Below are 23,286 nucleotides of genomic sequence, written 5' to 3'. Positions count from 1 at the left end.
TCTCCGCTTACCCAGCTCGGAGGATTGTACATGGAGAATCCATGTAGCGACTAGACCTCAAACAGTCTGATCTCTGTGCTCTGGTGTCATCCCTGGATCAGTAATGCTGACACCACATAGTACTCGGAGGATTTATAACAGAGTAGCAATCACACACTTATTACATCGAGTGTCTCCATAGAGAATTTATTACAATAAATATGGCTTAAGGCCATCTAATAACGATAACAGCGGAAGGCTTGGAAGATAAGTGAGTCCATCAACTCCAACGGCATCACTGAGTATAGAACCACGACCTAAAAACTCCTTAATCGTCGTCTGAAAAGTCTACAACATTAACGTTGCAGCCCGAAACGGGTCAGCACATGGAATATGCTGGCAAGGTAACACATAAAGAGTAATGGAATGAAACAGCTATACTATATGCATATTTGGCTGGTGGAAAGCTCTATGGTTATAGTTTTGCGTAAAGCCAATTTTTCCCTACTGCAAAGGAATAAATTTATTTAACTATCATGGTAGTTGTTAAACATTGAGAATGGTTGACAGCATCCTCAATCCCAATTAAAAATATCATTAACAAAACCCAACAAACTTAATTTAGAGTAACATGTTGAGATTCACATGATAATCCAAGTACTAGATACTCAAGATGTCCATAACCGGGGACACGGCTAACCATGATTAGTTTATTACACTCTACAGAGGTTTGCGCACTTTTCCCCACCAGACTCGATCGCCTCCGTTTGGTTTCTCGCACTACATGGTGTTTGAGAAGACGGATGACCGAGACATAGTCTTTCAGAAGCGCTAGCACCTTACAATGGATAGACCGTTACACCTACTTTCCCCTACATCTGCTAGTTTACCCTGTAAGAGTTCGCACGACTTATTCAACTATGCCAGAGCCCATAATGGCTTGTGGCTGCACATGGAAGTTTCTAGTATGAATAATCTCATGATCCCTTTGAGCCTGGGTGGCGGTCCAAAAGAAAACAGGCAAGTCCTGGACTACCCAGGTGCCTCAATCAACCCAGATGTGTGTTTAAGTTGCCACCTTAGATAAACCATTAATTAACAATACTCACATCTGTCATGGATATCACTCACCCAATCCACGTCTACTAGCATAGCATGGCACAATAACCAAACGTAGAAGTAACTCCCAAAGGTTGATATATAATAGGTGATAGGTACTACCTCAACTACTTCTCATCCCACAATTTAATTAGATCCTAATCATGCAATGTTTGAGGATTGATCTAATGCAATAAAACTGGGTAGTAGAAAAGGTATGATCAAAGTGTTACATGCCTTGCTGATGATCCGGGAAACCTAGCGATTCGAAGTAACAAGCGGCGCACTCCGGGTATTCTATCACAGACAAACAAACAAGCATACAATAAGTATTCATCTAATGCACGGGTAAAACTCAGATAAGAGATCTAACCAGAAGGTTCAACTTAAGAACTCCGGTTGGCAAAAAGAATCAAATCGAACAAAGCAACGAAAATCAAATGGCGAAAGAAAACAACTTCGTTCTACTAATCTGGATCTAAGTCAAATTTTACAGTAGCAAAAACATGTTTAAGTTGGTTAAACGGATAGAGGGTTTCGATACGAAACTCCAGGCGCTTGAATCGCCTGATTCTGATAAACGAGCGAAAAGTTATACTAAAACGAAAATCGGATCAGGAATCGCGATTAGAAAAATCGCAGATTTAATCCGAGAAAAAGAAAAATGACAAACGTTCGTTAGAACGAACGAACGGACGGATGCTCGCTAATTAAATAAATCGGAAAAACCGATCTATTTAAAAAAAGCAAACCTAAAAAAACCGATGAAAAACTGACGGTTTTTCAGGAAAAAAACCGGCACGGAAATCGAGGCAACCTCGGGCGGCGTGCGGCGGCGGCGGCGCTGGGGCTGGGGCGGCTCGGGCTAGGGTTTGGCTCAGCTGGGCCTCCCCCCCCCCCCCGGCTTATAAAGCCTAGCGGGCCGGGAGTCCGGGTCGGACACGGCCCCTAGGTCGGTTCGTTTTTTTAAAATAATTATGCGCAGAAGAAAAATAAAAAGAAATACTAAACGGACTCCAAAAATCCCAAAATAAATTTTCCCGGGCTTCTAAAATCAAGCCGCACAAGGTGAACATTTATTTGGGGCCTAAATGCAATTTTGAAAAACGCACATTTTTCCTAAATTCAAATAAAATAACGAAAAACTCCAAAATAAAATCTTATTTGATTTTATTATTAAATCCTCAATATTTCTTTATTTTGGGAAAGTCATTTTATTCCCTCTCTCATATTTTTGTAATAGAAATAATTGACGATAAAATAACAAAAATCAAATGATCCTATTCTCAAAATTTGAGAAAACTCAAATATGAAAATAACGAAATCCCCAACTCTCTCCGTGGGTCCTTGAGTTGCGTGGAAATTTCTAGGATCAACCAAAATGCAAAATAAAATATGATATGCATAGATGATCTAATGTATAACATTCCAAATTGAAAATTTGGGATGTTACAATCCGCCCTGCGGGTTGATACGGAGGAACTCCTCCTCTTCTCCCTTGTACAAAGTAGGCAAGATCTTTATTAGATCAGCAGCCGATCCCGGCCCTTTGCGACCGTGGCGGGTGGCGTCATCCTCCCGTTGAAGTCCCACATGGGATGGCCTCTGTACTGGAGCAGCTGCACCCCCCGCATAATGCATATATCCATGACCTCGATCATGGTCAATCCGGATCGAGCTAAAGAGCTTATCCGGCTCATCAGATAAAGAATGTCCCGGTCGTCTTCCTCCAGGGGGCTCCGTGGACGCCAGCTCTGGCGCTTCTTCAAAGGGGCATTGTCAAACTCCGGAAGGCCGATCCGAATAGGGTCCGGAAGGGGGACATCTTCTATATAAAACCATTCTGAAGGTCAGTCTTCAAACGTCTTCTTCGGGGTCCCGGATAGATATCCGGTTCCAGCGATACGCCACACTTCGGCCCCGCCCACTTGATATATAGATCCCTTCTTAGAACGGGTCACAAGGCAGAACAGCTTCTTCCATAGAGCGAAATAAGCCTCACATCCCAAAAATAACTCGCAAAGGGCTACGAATCCCGCGATGTGCAGCAGGGAGGCAGGCGTAAGGTTGTGCGGCTGGAGGCCATAGAACTCTAGAAGCCCTCGGAGAAACGGATGGATTGGGAATCCGAGCCCTCTTACCAAATAAGGGACAAGGCATACCTGCTCTCCCTTGGAGGGATTGAGACAGCTCTCCGCTTGCTCTCCGCCATTATAAGTGGCAAGCCCGGCTCGAACCGGGACCAAGTACGCTGGGGGAAGAAATCCCTTGGACTGAAGCATCACCAATTTGCTGTGCGGGATGGAACATCTCTCCCAATCTCCAGGCTTGGAACTAGGCGTGCGAGAGGAGGAGCTGCGCCGACCAGCCATGGTGGAATGGATCTCTGTCGGGTACGCTCTGATGAAGACTCGGCAAGGGAGGATGATGTGATTTGGATCTGAATCCTCATCTTTTTAAAAAGACGGCTCATTTACATAGCTAGGGGGGTAAATGTGAAAACACCCTGGCTCTTCACATTCGCTCGACACCTGGAAAGTAGCCATTATTGGGCGTAGAAGCCAAGAAGTACAAACCATCACAAGGAACCGAACATTATTTCGACAGGTACACAGAATTTGAAGAGGAACCCGCCTTGCAATGCCGAGGATAATACTGCGCGCCGGACTCGTCATCATTGAAGCCTGGTTCGGGGGCTACTGAGGGAGTCCTGGATTAGGGGGTCTCCGGACAGCCGGACTATCTCCATTGGCCGGACTGTTAGACTATGAAGATGCAAGATTGAAGACTTCGTCTCGTGTCCGGATGGAACTCTACTTGGCGTGGAAGGCAAGCTAGGCAATACGTATATGGATATCTCCTCCTTTGTAACCGACCTTGTGTAACCCTAACCCTCTTTGGTGTCTATATAAACCGGAGGGTTTTAGTCCATAGGACGACAATCACAACATACAATCATATAGTAGGCTAGCTTCTAGGGTTTAACCTCTCTGATCTCGTGGTAGATCTACTCTTGTAACATCCATATCTTCAATATTAATCAAGCAGGACGTAGGGTTTTACCTCCATCAAGAGGGCCCGAACCTGGGTAAAACTTCGTGTTCCTTGCCTCTTGTTACCATCCGGCCTAGACGCACAGTTCGGGACCCCCTACCCGAGATCCGCCGGTTTTGACACCGATAAGGAGCAACACCAGATGTTATGAACATCTCGCAGAGCAAAGCTGATGACTACTCGATAGTTCAGTGTGTCATGCTTTATGGCTTAGAACCGGGACTTCAACGACGTTTTGAATGTCATGGAGCATATGAGATGTTCCAGGATTTGAAGTTAATATTTCAAGCAAATGCTCGGATTGAGAGATATGAAGTCTCCAATAAGTTCTATAGCTGCAAGATGGAGGAGAATAGTTCTGTCAGTGAACGTATACTCAAAATGTCTGAGTATCATAATCACTTGACTCAACTGGGAGTTAATCTTCCTGATGATAGTGTCATTGACAGAGTTCTTCAATCACTGACACCAAGCTACAAGAGCTTCGTGATAAACTATAATATGCCAAGGATGAATAAGACAATTCCCGAGCTCTTCGCAATGCTAAAGGCTGTAGAGGTAGAAATTAAGAAGGAGCATCAAGTGTTGATGGTCAACAAGACCACCTGTTTCAAGAAAAAGGGTAAAGGAAAGAAAGGAAACTTCCAAAAGAACAGCAAGCAAGTTGCTGCTCAAGTGAAGAAGCCCGAGTCTGGACCTAAGCCTGAGACTGAGTGCTTCTACTGCAAAGGGACTGGTCACTGGAAGCGGAACTGCCCCAAGTATTTGGCGGAGAAGAAGGATGGCAAAGTGAAAGGTATATTTGATATACATGTTATTGATGTGTACCTTATTAATGCTCGCAGTAGCGCCTGGGTATTTGATACTGGTTCTGTTGCTAATATTTGCAACTCAAAACAGGGGCTACGGATTAAGCGAAGATTGCCTAAGGAAGAGGTGACGATGCACGTGGGAAATGGTTCCAAAGTCGATGTGATCGCCGTCGGCACGCTAACTCTACATCTACCTTCGGGATTAGTTCTAAACCTAAATAACTGTTATTTGGTGCCAGCATTGAGCATGAACATTATATCTGAATCTTGTTTGATGTGAGACGGTTATTCATTTAAATCAGAGAATAATGGTTGTTCTATTTATATGAGTAATATCTTTTATGGTCATGCACCCTTAATGAGTGGTCTATTTTCACTAAATCTTGATAGTAGTGATGCACATGTTCATAGTATTGAAGCCAAAAGATATAAGTTTAATAATTATAGTGCAACTTATTTGTGGCACTGCCGTTTAGGTCATATTGGTGTAAAGCACATGAAGAAATTCCATGTTGATGGACTTTTGAAATCACTTGATGTTTGTGAACCATGCCTCATGGGCAAGATGACTAAGACTCTATTCTCCGGAACAATGGAGCGAGCAACAAACTTGTTGGAAATAATACATACTGATGTATGCGGTCCGATGAGTGTTGATGCTCGCGGCGGGTATCGTTATTTTCTTACCTTCACAGATGATTTGAGCAGATATGGGTATATCTACTTGATGAAACATAAGTCTGAAACATTTGAAAAGTTCAGAGAATTTTAGAGTGAAGTGGAAAATCATCGTAACAAGAAAATTAAGTTTCTACGATCTGATCGTGGAGGAGAATATTTGAGTTACGTTTTTGGTCTTCATTTGAAACAATGCGGAATAGTTTCGCAACTCACGCCACCTCGAACACCACATCGTAATGGTGTGTCCGAATGTCGTAACCACACTTTATTAGATATGGTGCGATCTGTGATGTCTCTCATTTATGAATTGTGATTTGGCAAAAAACCCAAGTTGTCATTTCTTAATGTTTGGGGCTACGATGCCTATGTGAAAAAGCTTCAACCTGATAAGCTTGAACTCAAATCAGAGAAATGTATCTTCATAGGATACCCAAAGGAGACTGTTGGGTACACCTTCTATCACAGATCTGAAGGCAAGATATTCGTTGCTAAGAATGGATCCTTTCTAGAGAAGGAGTTTCTCTCGAAAGAAGTGAGTGGGAGGAAAGTAGAACTTGACCAGGTAATTGTACCTGCTTCCTTATTGGAAAGTAGTTCATCACAGAAATCAGTTCCAGTGATTCCTACACCAGTAAGTGAGGAAGCTAATGATGATGATCATGAAACTTCTGATCAAGTTACTACCGAACCCTGTAGGTCAACCAGAGTAAGATCCGCACCAGAGTGGTACGGTAATCCTGTTCTGGAGGTCATGTTACTTGACCATGACGAACCTACAAACTATGAGGAAGCGATGATGAGCCCAGATTCCGCAAAATGGCTTGAGGCCATGAAATCTGAGATGGGATCCATGTATGAGAACAAAGTGTGGACTTTGGTTGATTTGCCCGATGATCGGCAAGCCATAGAGAATAAATGGATCTTCAAGAAGAAGATTGACGCTGACGGAAATATTACTGTCTACAAAGCTCGACTTGTCGCGAAAGGTTTTCGACAAGTTCAAGGAGTTGACTACGATGAGACCTTCTCACTCGTAGCGATGCTTAAGTCCATCCGAATCATGTTAGCAATTGCCGCATTTTATAATTATGAAATTTGGTAAATGGATGTCAAAACTGCATTCCTTAATGGATATCTTAAAGAAGAGTTGTATATGATGCAACGAGAAGGTTTTGTCAGTCCAAAAGGTGCTGACAAAGTGTGCAAGCTCCAGTGATCCATTTATGGACTGGTGCAAGCCTCTCGGAGTTGGAATATACGCTTTGATAGTGTGATCAAAGCATATTGTTTTATACAGACTTTTGGAGAAGTCTGTATTTACAAGAAAGTGAGTGGGAGCTCTGTAGCATTTCTGATATTATATGTGGATGACATATTGCTGATCGGAAATGATACTGAATTTCTGAATAGCATAAAAGGATACTTGAATAAGAATTTTTCAATGAAAGACCTCGGTGAAGCTGCTTATATATTGGGCATAAAGATCTATAGAGATAGATCAAGACGCTTAATTGGACTTTCACAAAGCACATACCTCGATAAAGTTTTGAAGAAGTTCAAAATGGATCAAGCAAAGAAAGGGTTCTTGCATGTGTTACAAGGTGTGAAGTTGAGTCAGACTCAATGCCCGACCACTGCAGAAGATAGAGAGAAAATGAAAGTCATTCCCTATACTTCAGCCATAGGTTCTATCATGTATGCAATGCTGTGTACCAGACCTGATGTGTGTCTTACTATTAGTTTAGCAGGGAGGTACCAAAGTAATCCAGGAGTGGATCACTGGACAGCGATCAAGAACATCCTAAAATACCTGAAAAGGACTAAGGTTAAGTCGATGCAAACTTTGACACTGATCCGGATGACTCTAAGTCACAAACCGGATACGTATTTTTATTAAATGGTGGAGCTATCAGTTGGTGCAGTTCCAAGCAGAGCGTTGTGGCGGGATCTACATGTGAAGCGGAGTACATAGCTGCTTAGGAAGCAGCAAATGAAGGAGTCTGGATGAATGAGTTCATATCCAATCTAGGTGTCATACCTAGTGCATCGGGTCCAATGAAAATCTTTTGTGACAATACTGGTGCAATTGCCTTGTCAAAGGAATCCAGATTTCACAAGAGAACCAAGCACATCAAAAGATGCTTCAATTCCATCCGCGATCAAGTCAAGGAGGGAGATATGGAGATTTGCAAGATATATACGGATATGAATGTTGCAGACCCGTTGACTAAGCCTCTCTCATGAGCAAAACATGATCAACACCAAGACCCCATGGGTGTTAGAATCATTACAATGTAATATAGATTATTGACTCTAGTGCAAGTGGGAGACTAAAGGAAATATGCCCTAGAGGCAATAATAAAGTTGTTATTTATATTTCCTTATATCATGACAAATGTTTATTATTCATGCTAGAATTGTATTAACCGGAAATTAGTACATGTGTGAATACATAGACAAACCGAGTGTCACTAGTATGCCTCTACTTGACTAGCTCATTGATCAAAGATGGTTAAGTTTCCTAGCCATGGACAAAGAGTTTCTATTTGATAAATGGGATCACATCATTAGAGAATGATGTGATTGACTTGACCCATCCGTTAGCTTAGCTCTTTGATCGTTTAGTTTACTGCTATTGCTTTCTCCATAACTTATACATGTTCCTATGACTATGAGATTATGCAACTCCCGAATACCGGAGGAACACTTAGTGTGCTATCAAATGTCACAACGTAACTAGGTGACTATAAAGATGCTCTACAGGTGTCTCCGATGATGTTTGTTGAGTTGGCATAGATCGAGATTAGGATTTGTCACTCCGTGTATTAGAGAGGTATCTCTCGGCCCTCTCGGTAATGCACATCACTATAAGCCTTGCAAGCAATGTAACTAATGAGTTAGTTACGGTATGTAGCATTACAGAACGAGTAAAGAGACTTGCTGGTAACGAGATTGAACTAGGTATTGAGATACCGACGATCGGATCTCGGGCCAGTAACATACCGATGACAAAGGGAACAACGTATGTTCTTATGCGGTTTGACCGATAAAGATCTTCGTAGAATATGTAGGAACCAATATGAGCATCCAAGTTCCGCTATTTGTTATTGACCGGAGACGAGTTTCGGTCATGTCTACATAGTTCTCGAACCTGTAGGGTCCGCACGCTTAACGTTCGGTGACGATCGGTATTATGAGTTTATGTGTTTTGATGTACCAAAGGTAGTTCGGAGTTCCGGATGTGATCACGGACATAACGAGGAGTCTCGAAATGGTCAAGATTGATATATTGGATGGCTATATTCGGACACCGAAAGTGTTCCGGGTGGTTTCGGATAAAACTGGAGTGCCGGAGGGTTACCGGACCCCCCCCCCCCCCCGAGGAACTAATGGGCCTACATGGGCCTTAGTAGAGAGAGTGGGGGCAGCAAGGGCAGGCCGCGCGCCCCCTCCCCTTGAGTCCGAATTGGACTAGGCGGGGGGCGGCGCCCCCCTTTTCCTTCCCCTCTCCCACTCCTTCCTTCCCCCTCCTAGTAGGACTAGGAAAGGATGAATCCTACTCCTACTAGGAGGAGGATTCCTCCCCTCCTTGGGCGCCCCAAGGGCCGTCCGGCCTCCCCCTTGCTCCTTTATATCCGGGGGTAGGGGGCATCCTAGAACACACAAGTTGACATTGTTTAGCCGTGTGTGGTGCCCCTTTCACCATAATCCACCTCGGTCATATCCGTTGAAGTGCTTAGGCGAAGCCCTGCGCCGGTAGCTTCATCATCACCGTCATCACGCCGTCGTGCTGACGAAACTCTCCCTCGACACTCAGCTGGATCTAGAGTTCGCGGGACGTCACCGAGCTGAACGTGTGCAGATCACGGAGGTGTCGTATCTTCGGTGCTAGGATCGGTCGGATCGTGAAGACGTTCGACTACATGAACCGCATTGTCATAACGCTTCCGCTTACGGTCTACAAGGGTACGTGGACAACACTCTTCCATCTCGTTGCTATGCATCACCTAGATAGATCGTGCGTGTGTGTAGGATTTTTTTTTGAAATTACTGCGTTCCCCAACAGCTACACCCCGCTTCTCCCCCGTCGCTATTCAACCCATGTCCTCCGACCGCCTCTCCAGGTACCGTCCTCTACTGCTATACTCACCATGGGCGACAACTGTTTGATGAATTGTCGGAGCTAAAAAAGAGTTCCCTTCTTTTTTCTAGCAATGGATTTTGATTTGGAGTACATATACGAGCAGTATTTTGAGTCGTCTGACGGCTCGTCGGACAAGGAGGAGTACTCCGATGAGACGGTGATGATGCAGGCGGTCCTTGAAGACGCGGAGGACGCGGCCGACGACTTCCTAATGGAGGATGTTGCGGACGACGATCCGACGCCATCCTCCTCCTTCGCGCTACCCTCCTCCTCCGCGCGATCCTCGCCGGTGCATTGCACCATGACCATCGACGAGGCCCATGCCCATTACATGTACATGGTGCGGGAGGTGCAGTTCCAGGAGGCGCAGGCCACCGCTGCCTAGAACAACCACCTCCTTTGCGCAGTCGCTGCAAGGATGGTGCCAGACACAGGTGACGGGCGTTGGTGTCAGGCTCAAAGGTTTTTTCGGTCTTATTTGTAATTTTACTTATTGGCTGATGTTCTTTTTGCAAAGGCTAGCATTTCGCTGTCTTTTAAGTTTTAACAGATCGGTATGTATATAGCTTATACTATGATCTTTATGGTATAATGAGACACGTATTATCATGAAAAAATGTTTAATTAGACTGCTTGGTAGGGTACCCTCGTATTAGGGATGAGAAGGCCCACGAGTTGGATGATTTAAGAATTACTGTCAATTAGACTCGGTCGCAAAATCCCTCCCCACCCTAGCGTGTAGTTTCCTGCAATTGTCATTTTTCAAACTGTCGCGGTCAGTTTCAGTATGTCTAAAGAGCGAACTAAGCGTAATTCAGATGGTTAAATTTGTTGTGGTGGAACCAAATCTATTGGGGTTCAAGTCTTAGATTTGGTATTGGTGGTCGTACTTTTCTCGATTTAGGGCATGTACAATGGTGGCATATAGATACATATACCCCATGACAAAAAGTAATTTGAGGCACTTATATTAATTTTTTCTCCCCAATGCAAACTATCATTAGTGGGCATCATTAAGAAAATAGAAAATAAAGACTCTAGTACACATGCATCTCTACTTTTCACTCCAACCTTTTCAGCTTTTGTCACCGGACCACACTTTTTCTCTTCAAGCACCCGCCTCCTAGAGAGGATCCCGCTTCCCTATCCGAACCTACTTTATGTTATATCCGATCCTACATGGCATGCGAGGCATCACCTTGAGGCTATGCATTGTACATGCCCTTAGCGTAACTCGGATGGTTAGGTTCCTTATGATGAAACCAATCCACCAGGGTTCAAGTCCTAGATTTGGCATTAGTAGTCGTACTTTTCTCAATTTATTTCAAGGGTTATGTACGTTCAGTGGGAGCAGAGGTGGAGTATGTATCTGTACTGTGTTAAAAAAACCTTATGTTTTACGAAAAAAAATACATACTCACCTTCTGGAAGAGCTTCCTGATTTGTAATTTACTTGTATATATGGGAGTGTGTGTTCACAATAGGAAAAATTCTGTACTTCGTTTCATTTTCCCTAACTGATTTGGGTCTCCTTTTGGAAAAACTACTAAATACTGCAGTTGAGAAAAATAAGATAGTGATTCAAATTTGGGGCTTTCAGATTGTTCTAGTTCATCTGCTAACTACTTACTAAACCGTGCAACTAGTAGGATTTTATTATATACTACCCCGTCCCAAGACAAGAATTTTGGGACGGAGGGAGTATATGATAAGTCGATGATATCCTACTCATTTGCTTCTTGTCCTCCTGCAAACCTGGAAACTCAACAGGGTGAGGCAAGAACAACCAACTCCCCGTGTTGCAAGTAAAAGGTGTTGCAATTAAAACCACGCGAATAACTTATTCACCGAGACGAGTCTCGGTAGTATTATAGTTGCAAGTACAAGTCGCTGAACCATTTTATTTATTAACCAAATCCCCAAGTAAAAGTGGAAGAAGGAAAAAAAAACAAAACTTATGCACCTTACAACATCTTTGAATCAGGTGCATATTATCCAAAACACCAGACGAAACTAGGCCAAGCTTTTGAGACTCCAAATTGTGAAGTAGCCTAGCACAGCCCGTTCCAAGTGACTCACCGAGGAAAATGGTGAAGTCTAGATTTGGTCCCTTAACTCTGAAACCGGACAACTTGCACCCCCAACTAACGAAATCGGACAAGGTTCGTCCCTGGTCTTGATTTTGACTGGTTTTGGTGCTGACTAACCCTGGTTTTGACCGGTGTTGACTCAAATTTTCGCATAATTTTTTCATATCCGTGAATTTTTTTAAATTCACATACTCTTTTCAAATCCACATAGTTTTTTCAAGGTCGCACATTTTTTTCAAAAATAAACATACCTTTTTCAAATCCTTGAACTATTTTGAAATTTGTGTACTTTTTTCAAATCCATGATTTTTTTAATTTGCGTACTTTTTTCAAATCAGTGTATTCTTTCAAGTTCGTGTAATTTTATCAAATTCAAGTGTTTTTTTCAAATCCATGAAGTGTTTTTTAAATTCACGAACTTGTTTCAAATCCGCATACTTTTTAAAGTTCGTGTATTTTTTTCAAATCCATGTTCCTTTTCCAATCCATGAACTTTGTTTGAAATTCAGATACTTGTTTCTAGTTGACATAATTATTCAAATCCACACTTCTTTCTAATTTGCATAAAAGAAATTCGAATCCACGTACGTTTTCAAGTTTGCATAAAACTTTCAAATCCAAAAAAATGTACGCGAATATGAATAAGTACGTCAATTTTAAAAAAATACATGAATTTGAAAAAACCACATGAACTTTAAAAACGCACGTGGATTTAAAAAAGTACGTGAACTTGGAAAAAGTGCGCGGATTTGGAAAAAGTACCCGAATTTGAAAACATTAAGCGGAATTGGAAAAGGTAGACGAATTTGAGTCGGCACGGTCAAAAGCGGGGTGTGACAGCACCAAAACCGGTCAAAACCGTGACCAGGGATGAATTTTGTCCGATTTCAGTAGTTAAGGATGCAAGTTGTCCGGTTTTGGAGTTGAGGGACCAAATCTAAACTTCGCGAAGAATTGAGGGATGAAAAGTATAATTTTCTCAAAAAAAAACTGCTAGTCTAAGTCCTAATTATCCTATCTTGCACATGAGCATTTGCACAGTCGCACCTCATCCTAATTATTCCACAAGGTTTCTTGTAAAACCACCCCAGCAAAGACACCAGTGTTTCAGGTCTCCTTTTGTACCTGCACCAACAAAATAGCACATGTTTCAGTCCTATAATTGCCCTTGTAACTCTACCAACCGGTTCAGAGAAAGTGTTTAGAAGTTACAGATGACATGGTTTCTTTGTCCATATGTATACTACTCCGTATATGTTTATCGGATTTATTCTGTACTAATGTCTCTCCAAAGCAGCTGCTCCGTTTGTCTAGAAGACCTCGGAGTGATGACTAACCTAACACTGTCATGCTCTACATCAAGTTTCAGATAATCTGTCTTTGCCTTTCAACTTGAACAAAATTTCATTTGTTTAAAATAGCGGATCAGATAAGGCCCTATCAAACTATATGATCATTTAAATTAACCAGAATTGCAGACATGGTAGGAAGAATTTACTTAATATATCCATGGGTAAAAGTTGGTGAATTTTTTTTTTGATTGGGAGCGAAGAAGTGGAAGATCATACGGTGGGACGGTAGTCGGAGGTGTTGGTGGGGCTGACAGAACATGAGGATCGGAAGGCGTCAATGTGAGCCTGGCACTTGGCGCCATCACCCTTGTTCTCTTCCAGGCACTTGCGCAATGCCTCCAAGTCGCACCCTGGAGCCGCCTTCTTCTCATCTCCCCGTCTACCACCACCACCATTTGCTACCACAGCCGCCGCTGCCCAACCTTGAGTTATCATCACGGATCAGAAGGACCAGTCTGTACCCACCCTGTGATAATCAAAAGGTAAACACAATTATTTAAATGTTGAATGTACTTTTGGCATATTTAAGATTCAGAAGTTGCTCCTCTGGGTCTCTCAGTAACCAACATGCATCTGCCTTAATCTATGGTTATCCCTGATGGAGCAAACGATCTGGAATGCATATGCACTAAAATCTGACCCCTGATCAAGAATTTGACTAATAAAGACACAAAATAGAAGGTCGCTGCTCCCTCGTCCTAATTATAAGATGTTCAAAAACAATTCTGATTCGGATGTATATAGATGCATTTTAGTGTGTTTGTTCACTCATTTCAGTCCGTATGTAGTCCATATTGAAATATCCAAAACATCTTATAATTTACTCCCTCCGTCCCCAAATATAAGTCTTTCTAGAGATTCCACCAAGTGACTACATACGGAGCAAAATGAGTGAATCTACACTCTAAAATATGTCTACATACATCCGTATGTTGTATTCCATTTGAAATGTCTAAAAAGACTTATATTTAGGAATGGAGGAAGTAGAACGGAGGGAGTACATCATGCCATTTTATCTGCTTATCCACTAGTTTGTACTCTTTATGTTGAAAATCTCATCTAATCCAACTTCTAAAACTCCATTGTGTCTTAATGGCAGAAAAGACTGAAGACCATTAAAAGTTTAAAAATCTTGATGTTAAGTTTTTATCTCATTCAGGAAGATGTTAAAGGTTAGACGAGTCTGACAGCAGATTTTAACATTTACACAGTTACACAGGAAGTAAGCACAAACTGAGTTATGGTGGGCTTTCTAGACATCACGAGTAGCTTAATCTGCATTGGTATGATGTACACTTACATTAACAAATATTCGTAATTGTGCATATGTATCCAGTTGAGATCATTGTCTGGAAGAAACTCGCTGCTGCTGTGCTTGTAAACCCATCTTCAGTAAAGATTACCATCAATCATAAATCCCTGATAATTTTATTTACCAACTTACGGGCTACAAATTTGAAGAAGATACTCTCACATTTAGTTTCACCAACTGACGCGAGCCACTGAGATGTGTTAAATTTGTCGTTTTATTAGTACCGTCCCACTACAGCTAACTCACGGTTATGTATCTTTATCATGGCGAGTTACATAAGTGACCTTCACTGGATAAAAGAAATGTCAGCTGAGTAAGTACTCCCTCCGTTCTAAAATAGATGACTCAATTTTAATACAAAGTTAGTACAAAGTTGGGTCATCTATTTTGGAATAGAGGGAGTACTATTTTAATTTTCAATCTCTTATTTTTAATGCCCCGGCTTCTCCGGCGAGGCATAGCCTCTCCCCGCTCTACCTCCCTGTCCCCCGGGGGAAAGCTCCCCCCTATACCTGCGCCCCTCTAACCCTAGATGAATCTGCCGAGGCCAACGTATATAAACTGGTGGGATTCCTAGTCGCTGGGTGATGCAGGACTAAAAGATGTCGCCGTGTTACCTGAGTGAACGCCCAGCTCCGCCGCGCACTGGTCTCCCTTCCTCCCCCTCCTCCTGATCTCCGGCGGCAGCAGAGGACGAGGGGCCGATGCGTTTCGGGGATGCGGCTTTAAAAAAAATTAAAAAAATTGAGGATCATGCGGCTTTAGTTTTGAGCGCCTGCGCTCGCTTGGGCTGGGCTCAGGCGTCCGTGTCCTCTCCTCTCACTGTATGGGCCTCCAACGGGCGAACGGGCCATGCCCGACGGACGGACCGCACCTCGGGCGGTGCCGACACGCTACGCTACGCGCCCCCAGGGAAGCACACAGAGCGTGGAACCTGCGAAGGAAACGTGGAGCTACGCGTCCCCCAGCAAAGGCACACGAGGAGGCGGCTAAAGCTGAGCCGTCCATGTCCTTCGCTCCTCTTTTTCGTCCCCCTCCTCCACCCGACTCGGCGACATTTCCCCCTCCGCCCGTTCCTCTCCGGGGTCCGGAGGTCCCCTGGAGCCGGGAGACCCCGAGGAGCCACGCCCCCCTCCCGGCCTCCTCCCCGCTCCGGTGCGTGATACCGCGCTTCCTGCCGAATCTCGGGCTCGGTTTCTTGTATTTCTGGCCGGCGTGCTAGCTCTGCTTCGGTTAGGAAAATAGGAACCTAGGAAAGATGCTCTCGACATTTTTTTTTCTGATCCGTGTGTGGGTGAATCTTGGCACGGTTGCCGCTTCGGTTGTAGAGTATCAGTTTCTGTGCAAGATAAGCTGTTGGTGTTCTTGTTGGTTGGTCGGTCGGTCGTTTGCTTTCATCCACCAAATTAATGCTCTCCAGTTCATCATGGGGACGGCTGATTCTTGATCGGCCTTCTTTTGCCGTATGACCGACTGACTGACCAAGATGATCTTCTTGGCTAGCCCATGTAGTCTTCTCCTGTTGGTGAGTGTATATAACCTAGTAGCACTCAGACAATTCTGAACCCTTTCGAGATTGATTGATGGTGCAAAAGATTATTTATTCTTTGGTGTGTCTGCTTTGTTCGTTAGTACTGGTAGTGCTTGTGCACTACTTTGTCTCTCATATACAGATGACAATTTTAGCGAAGGGGTTTCACAACTAATTGCATATTCCTCTGTCTGCCGTTGATCTGAAACATTTCTGTTTTCGTGTCAAATAGAATACACAGCTACTAACTTTGTTGCGCTCTGTATCTGTGGAGAATATTGTGTTTCTCAGATTCCATAGTCTTTAACAATTTATATATTTATGGTACATTGGAATTTATTTTTTTGCGGGTGATGGTACATTGGAATTTAGCAGTGAGTTATTGTATTACTACTCATGAGAAGCACAATTTTGTTGCTGGTGTTTGTTTATGCACGTTTTGGGGCACTTTATCACAATTCTCTCTGTTCTGGTCTTTAAAATCATTCTCTTGTTCCAAAACTATGTGGTTATTACTCCCATTGAAATAAAACCACAACAATTATTATGGATCGGAGGGATTAGTATTTCTTGTTGCTGGACTGACAATGGAAACAGAAACACTTAGTCTTTTGGTTTTCTGTTTGATAGCCTTATGATGGACAGAGGTGATGGACCAATTGGTAGTCTCCCTGAACATCTCCTTGTAGAAATATTGACTCGGTTACCAACCCACGAGTGGGTCCAAATATCATGTGTCAGCAAGCACTGGGCAAGCATGTTCCGAGGAGAATACTTGTGGCAAACCGCTATTGCAAGGAAATGGCCATCCGCTGGTTTCCGGAAACGCTGGCCTGGGCCAATTCCCAGAGGCTCTGCTAGGAGGTGAGCTTCCAAAGTCTGATATTGTCCTGTCTTCTCCATCATATGATGTTTTTGAAGAATAAAAAAGATTGTCACTTCCTACTATACCTGCAGTATGATTGATTGCTTGTATCTTGTATCAGTTTGGAAAATGTAAAAATAAAATAGAAGTCTCACTTACTACAGTGCATCCAGTATCAATTTAGTCTTATATTACTGCATCTTGTAAACAACATTGTTGTTGGATATACTCTAAACATTTCACTTTGAACTGAACTATGTCTGAAGAAGGGCAAATAATTTGTTTCTCGTATACATACTCACTAGGTCATTATATCAAAGCCATGGAAGTGTAGCTCTCTTTTGTGCCATCCAGCATTTCAAAATCCAATTAAAAATATGAAATGAATCATTTACAGAAGATTCCAAGCACTTTATGTCAGCGAGAACCTTGTACCATCTGGTGGGGAGATTGACGAGCTTGTTGGTCACACATATCTCTATTTAAAAGAACAGCTTGAGCGTGTTGCCATTCCTCCATCCAGCATACTTCATGGCACCATCATTGGTGAGTTGTGTGTTTAAAATGTCAGTCCAAGCATAAAGTTTTTTTACTAGCTTCAGTGCCAACATATTTTAGTTCTGGAGGTCATTAACATTTTCCGAAGATACTAGAACTAAATGTCGGGCAACTAAATCATGTCATATATGGGAGAATTGGGATGGTAATACCTGTATGGCTTTATGAAGAACAAATATTGGATACTATACTGTTGAAAGGAAACTTTACTTGGAATTCTCGGCTGCATCAAGTTGAAAGCTTGGAAAACTATGTAGCGTTCCTCTGTACGAGTAAAAGAATCATGTTTTCATATACTATAAGATTCATGTATTGCTTCACACTGAGGATTGCTGATACCTCCCATATACTAAAAGATTGCTCCTTCTCATCTTCTGTACAGATCAGTTCATTGCTTGTGGTAGGACAGGAGAAAAGGCCCATGAACTTGCTTCAAATATATGGATTGCAGTCATTGACAATTTGGAAGAAAACCAGCAGACATTCATGCTCTTAAAACACCTAGCGCAAGAAGGAGATGTAAGAACTCTTCTGAATATGTTTGTTAATTCTCAGAGCAGCAAATAGAAAGTATATTTCCTCGAAAAAAAGTATACTTATGTTTGTTAATTCTCAGAGCAGCAAATAGAAAGTATATTTCCTCGAAAAAAAGTATACTTACTTTCATGTGCCAGTAGAACATCCATTTCTTTGAATGCAAGTAAATACCCCAAATTCCGGAAAAAAAAACTCATGAAATTATCTGGCTGCATTTTCATCAATGCCTGGGTAAATATACATAACTTCCGATTGAATCTTGGGTATGCAGAGTACAGTACTTGCTGATATGAGTGTTTCATGTTCCATTTGCAGTTTTTCCTTCCATTTCCATATTCGAGGTCGTATAAAGTACTGTGGAGGGTGTTTGACAAGCTGTTCACCGACTTCCGTGACTGTTTCAGCGGGGGAGATTACCATGAGGCGCTAGCGGGTGCCAAGTCTAGGTTTCAGCCAGTACCTTCTTCATGGCTTGGACATTAGCACACAGCTGTTGTTCTTATTGTGAGTTGTACAATATCTTAGATGTAGCTGCTATACTTCCCCGAGTGAAAAAGTGGATGCCAAAGAATGGCAATTCCACTGGGATGACATTTATATGTTTGGTGACTTGACCGACAATTTCAAGAACGCCAAAATATATGCGATTGTTTGATTGCAAAAAGTGTATCTGCGTTCTTGAAAGTTCTTTGAGAAACATCGGTTGGATTCAGCATAATATACCCAGTAGGAGCTAGTTTGGTGATTGGTTCAGGGTATTAAGAGCATCTATGGCAGGGCGCCTCAAACCCCCCTCAAACGATCGGGCGGACGTCCTGGTCACGGACCGGTAAAAAAAAGCGGCCCAGAAGGGTGCCTCAAACACCCGGCTTGACCGGTACCCTCTCGCATTCAGCTTAAATCTGGGGTGGATATGGGGAGGTTTGGTTCAGGCGCGGGCGCCACGTCGGATTGATGTGCGGCTCTCCTGGGAAAACACTCTGAAACTCGGCGGTACAAAACTTATCTCCTTCGATGGACCGATGACGTCGCGTGTCGGGGCGCCGCGCAAGGCCCCTAGCTCGGCTACTTTAGGCGGACGCTGGCACCAAAACCCTATACATCCACATTTCCTCCTCTCCCCTCCATCGCCACCACTTTTAAATTGCCGTCCAACTCAACATTTCACTTGCCGGTTGCTAGCAGTCTGCCACCACAATCAAGTAGCCATGCCACCATGCCGACGGGTCAGAAGCTACCCTTATGTAACATCGGAGTGCCCGCTGCAGCTCCTTGAGCAGACCCGGGAAAGCTACAAAGCCCACGTCACCGCGGTGCTACCTCCGGACGTGGTGGATCCTGAGGAGGACGAGGAGGACATGGAGCAGGAGGAGGACGAGGTGGATGCGAGGGCCGCGGATCTGTAGGCGAAGCAGCAGTCAACCCTTGATTCCCTCCAGTCTAAGGCGGAGGCGAAGGCCAACCGTCGTATCTGTTGGAAATATGCCCTATAGGCAATAATAAAGTGGTTATTATTATATTTCCTTAATCATGATAAAGGTTTATTATTCATGCTATAATTGTATTGATCGGAAACTTAAATACATGTGCGAATACTTAAGAAAATACCAAGTCCCTAGTAAGCCTCTACTAGACTAGCTCGTTGATCAAAAGATGGTTAAGGTTTCCTGACCATAGACATGAGTTGTCATTTGATAACGGGGTCACATCATTAGGAGACCGATGTGATGGACAAGACCCATCCGTTAGCTTAGCATATGATCGTTCAGTTTATTGCTACTGCTTTCTTAAATGTCAAATACATATTTCTTCGACCATGAGATCATGCAACTTCCGGATACCAGAGGAATACCTTGTGTGCTATCAAACATAACTTCGTAATTGGGTGATCATAAATGTGCTCTACAGGTATCTCCGAAGGTGTCTGTTGAGTTGGCATGAATCAAGATTGGGATTTGTCACTCCGTATGACGAAGAGGTATCTCTGGGCCCTCTCGGTAATACAACATCATAAGAAGCTTACAAGCAAAGTGACTAAGGAGTTAGTTACAAGATGGTGTATTACGGGACGAGTAAATAGACTTGCTAGTAACGAGATTGAACTAGGTATGGAGATACCCACGACCGAATCTCGGGCAAGTAGCATACCAACAGACAAAGGGAACTACGTATGTTGTCATAAAGGTTTGACCGATAAAGATTTTCATAGAATATGTAGGAACCAATATGGGCATCCAGGTCCTGCTATTGGTTATTCACCAGAGAAGCATCTCGGTCATGTCTACATCATTCTTGAACCCGTAGGGTCCGCATGAAGGAAATATGCCCTAGAGGCAATAATAAATTTGCTATTTATATTTCCTTATATCATGATAAATGTTTATTGTTCATGCTAGAATTGTATTAACCAGAAACTTAGTACATGTGTGAATACATAGACAAACAAAGTGTCACTAGTTTGCCTCTACTTGACTAGCTCGTTAAATCAATGATGGTTATGTTTCCTAACCATAGACATGAGTTGTCATTTGATTAACGGGATCACATCATTAGAGAATGATATGATTGACTTGACCCATCCGTTAGCTTAGCACGATGATCGTTTAGTTTGTTGCTATTGCTTTCTCCATAACTATACATGTTCTTATGACTATGAGATCATGCAACTCCCGAATACTGGAGGAACACTTTGTATGCTACCAAACGTCACAACGTAACTAGGTGATTATAAAGGTGCTCTACAGGTGTCTCCGATGGTGTTTGTTGAGTTGGCATGGATCAAGATTAGGATTTGTCACTCCGATTGTTGGATAGGTATCTCTGGGACCGCTCGGTAATGTACATCACTATAAGCCTTGCAAGCAATGTAGCTAATGAGTTAGTTACGGGATGTAGCATTACGGAACGAGTAAATAGACTTGCTAGTAACAAGATTGAACTAGGTATTGAGATACCGACGATCAAATATCGGGCAAGTAACATACCGATGACAAAGGGAACAACGTATATCGTTATGCGGTTTGACCGATAAAGATCTTCGTAGAATATGTAGGAACCAATATGATCATCCAGGTTCTGCTGTTGGTTATTGACCAGAGACATGTCTCGGTCATGTCTACATAGTTCTCGAACCCGTAGGGTCCGCACGCTTAACATTTGGTGACGATCGGTATTATGAGTTTATGTGTTTTGATGTACCGAAGGTAGTTCGGAGTCCCGGATTTGATCACGGACATGACGAGGAGTCTCGAAATGGTCGAGACATAAAGATCGATATATTGGACGACTATGTTTGGACATCGGAAGGGTTCCGAGCGAAGTTCGGGCATATACCGGAGTACCGGGGGGTTACCGGAACCCCCCGGGGAGTTTAATGGGCCTTATGGGCCTTAGAGGAAAGAGAGGAGGGGCTGCCAGGGCAGGCCGCGCGCCCCTCCCCCTCTGGTCCGAATTGGACTAGGAGGGGGGCGGCGCCTGAAGGAAATATGCCCTAGAGGCAATAATAAAGTTATTATTTATTTCCTTATATCATGATAAATGTTTATTATTCGTGCTAGAATTGTATTAACCGGAAACATAATACATGTGTGAGTACATAGACAAACATAGTGTCACTAGTATGCCTCTACTTGACTAGCTCGTTGATCAAAGATGGTTATGTTTCCTAACCATAGACATGAGTTGTCATTTGATTAACGGGATCACATCATTAGGAGAATGATGTGATTGACTTGACCCATTTCGTTAGCTTAGCACTTGATCGTTTAGTTTGTTGCTATTGCTTTCTTCATGACTTATACATGTTCCTATGACTATGAGATTATGCAACTCCCGTTTACCGGAGGAACACTTTGTGTGCTACCAAACGTCACAACGTAACTGGGTGATTATAAAGGTGCTCTATAGGTGTCTCCGAAGGTACTTGTTGGGTTGGCGTATTTCGAGATTAGGATTTGTCACTCCGATTGTCGGAGAGGTATCTCTGGGCCCTCTCGGTAATGCACATCACATAAGCCTTGCAAGCATTGCAACTAATAAGTTAGTTGCGGGATGATGTATTACGGAACGAGTAAAGAGACTTGCCGGTAACGAGATTGAACTAGGTATTGAGATACCGACGATCAAATCTCGGGCAAGTAACATACCGATGACAAAGGGAACAACGTATGTTGTTATGCGGTCTGACCGATAAAAGATCTTAGTAGAATATGTAGGAACCAATATGAGCATCCAGGTTCCGCTATTGGTTATTGACCGGAGACTTGTTGTCGGTGTCAAAACTGGCGGATCTCGGGTAGGGGGTCCCGAACTGTGCGTCAAGGTCGGATGGTAACAGGAGACAAGGGACACGATGTTTTTACCCAGGTTCAGGCCCTCTCGATGGAGGTAATACCCTACTCCTGCTTGATTGATATTGATGATATGGGTAGTACAAGAGTAGATCTACCACGAGATCAAGGAGGCTAAACTCTAGAAGCTAGCCTATGGTATGATTGTTGTATATGGAGTTGATGTCCTACGGACTACAACCCTCCGGTTTATATAGACACCGGATAGGGTTAGGGTTACACAGAGTCGGTTACAATGGTAGGAGATCTTGAATATCCGCATCGCCAAGCTTGCCTTCCACGCCAAGGAAAGTCCCATCCGGACACGGGACGAAGTCTTCAATCTTGTATCTTCATAGTCCAGGAGTCCGGCTGAAGGTATAGTCCGGCTACCCGAAAGCCCCCTAATCCAGGACTCCCTCAGTAGCCCCCGAACCAGGCTTCAATGACGACGAGTCCGGCACGCAGATTGTTCGGCATTGCAAGGCGGGTTCTTCTCCAAATCCTGTGTACCTGTAGGAATAATGTCCGATTTTTGTAATGTAGTGCTCCTCGGCTTCCACGCCCAATAATGGCCGTCTTCCACGTGTCAAACGAATGCGAAAAGCCGGGGCGTTTTTACATCCACACCCCTAGCCGTATAAACGAGCCGCCTATTTAACGGGATGGGGATTTAGGTCCAAACCGCATCTTCTCCTCTCCGCGAGTTATCATCAGAGCGCTTCCAGCAAAGGTCCATTCCAACATGACCAGCCGTCGCAGCTCCTCCCCTCGCCCCTCCGGTCCCAAACCCGGGGACTGGGAGAGTTGCACCATCCCGCATAGCGAGTTAGTGTCGCTTCAGGCCAAGGGATTTCTCCCTCAGGCATACATGGTCCCGGTCCGAGCCGGTCTCGCCACCTACAATGGCGGAAAACAAGCGGAGAGCACCCCCAATCCTTCTAA

General features: G+C 43.4%; 1 protein-coding gene and 1 long non-coding RNA gene across 2 annotated transcripts; one reads left to right on the top strand and one right to left on the bottom strand.

Moving 5' to 3' along the window:
• Positions 1-11,707: 11,707 nt before the first annotated feature.
• On the bottom strand, positions 11,708-15,311 carry LOC123104237 (uncharacterized). Its single transcript, XR_006450203.1, has 3 exons — positions 15,140-15,311; positions 13,427-13,676; positions 11,708-12,983 (listed from the first exon to the last, which is right to left on the bottom strand). It is a non-coding gene; the product is annotated as an uncharacterized lncRNA (long non-coding RNA).
• A 181-nt stretch (positions 15,312-15,492) lies between these two features.
• On the top strand, positions 15,493-18,766 carry LOC123104236 (uncharacterized). The gene is made up of 5 exons (XM_044526002.1): positions 15,493-15,677; positions 16,684-16,917; positions 17,316-17,464; positions 17,859-17,995; positions 18,329-18,766. Exons 1-5 carry the CDS (start codon positions 15,529-15,531, stop codon positions 18,494-18,496), a joined length of 837 nt encoding a protein of 278 aa, XP_044381937.1. The 5' UTR covers positions 15,493-15,528; the 3' UTR covers positions 18,497-18,766.
• Positions 18,767-23,286: the final 4,520 nt, after the last annotated feature.

The sequence above is a fragment of the Triticum aestivum genome, chromosome 5A, assembly GCF_018294505.1.
Source record: "Triticum aestivum cultivar Chinese Spring chromosome 5A, IWGSC CS RefSeq v2.1, whole genome shotgun sequence".
NCBI lineage: Eukaryota > Viridiplantae > Streptophyta > Magnoliopsida > Poales > Poaceae > Triticum > Triticum aestivum.
Note: the sequence above shows the minus strand (reverse complement) of the source record. Positions and strands in the feature narration are given on the sequence as shown.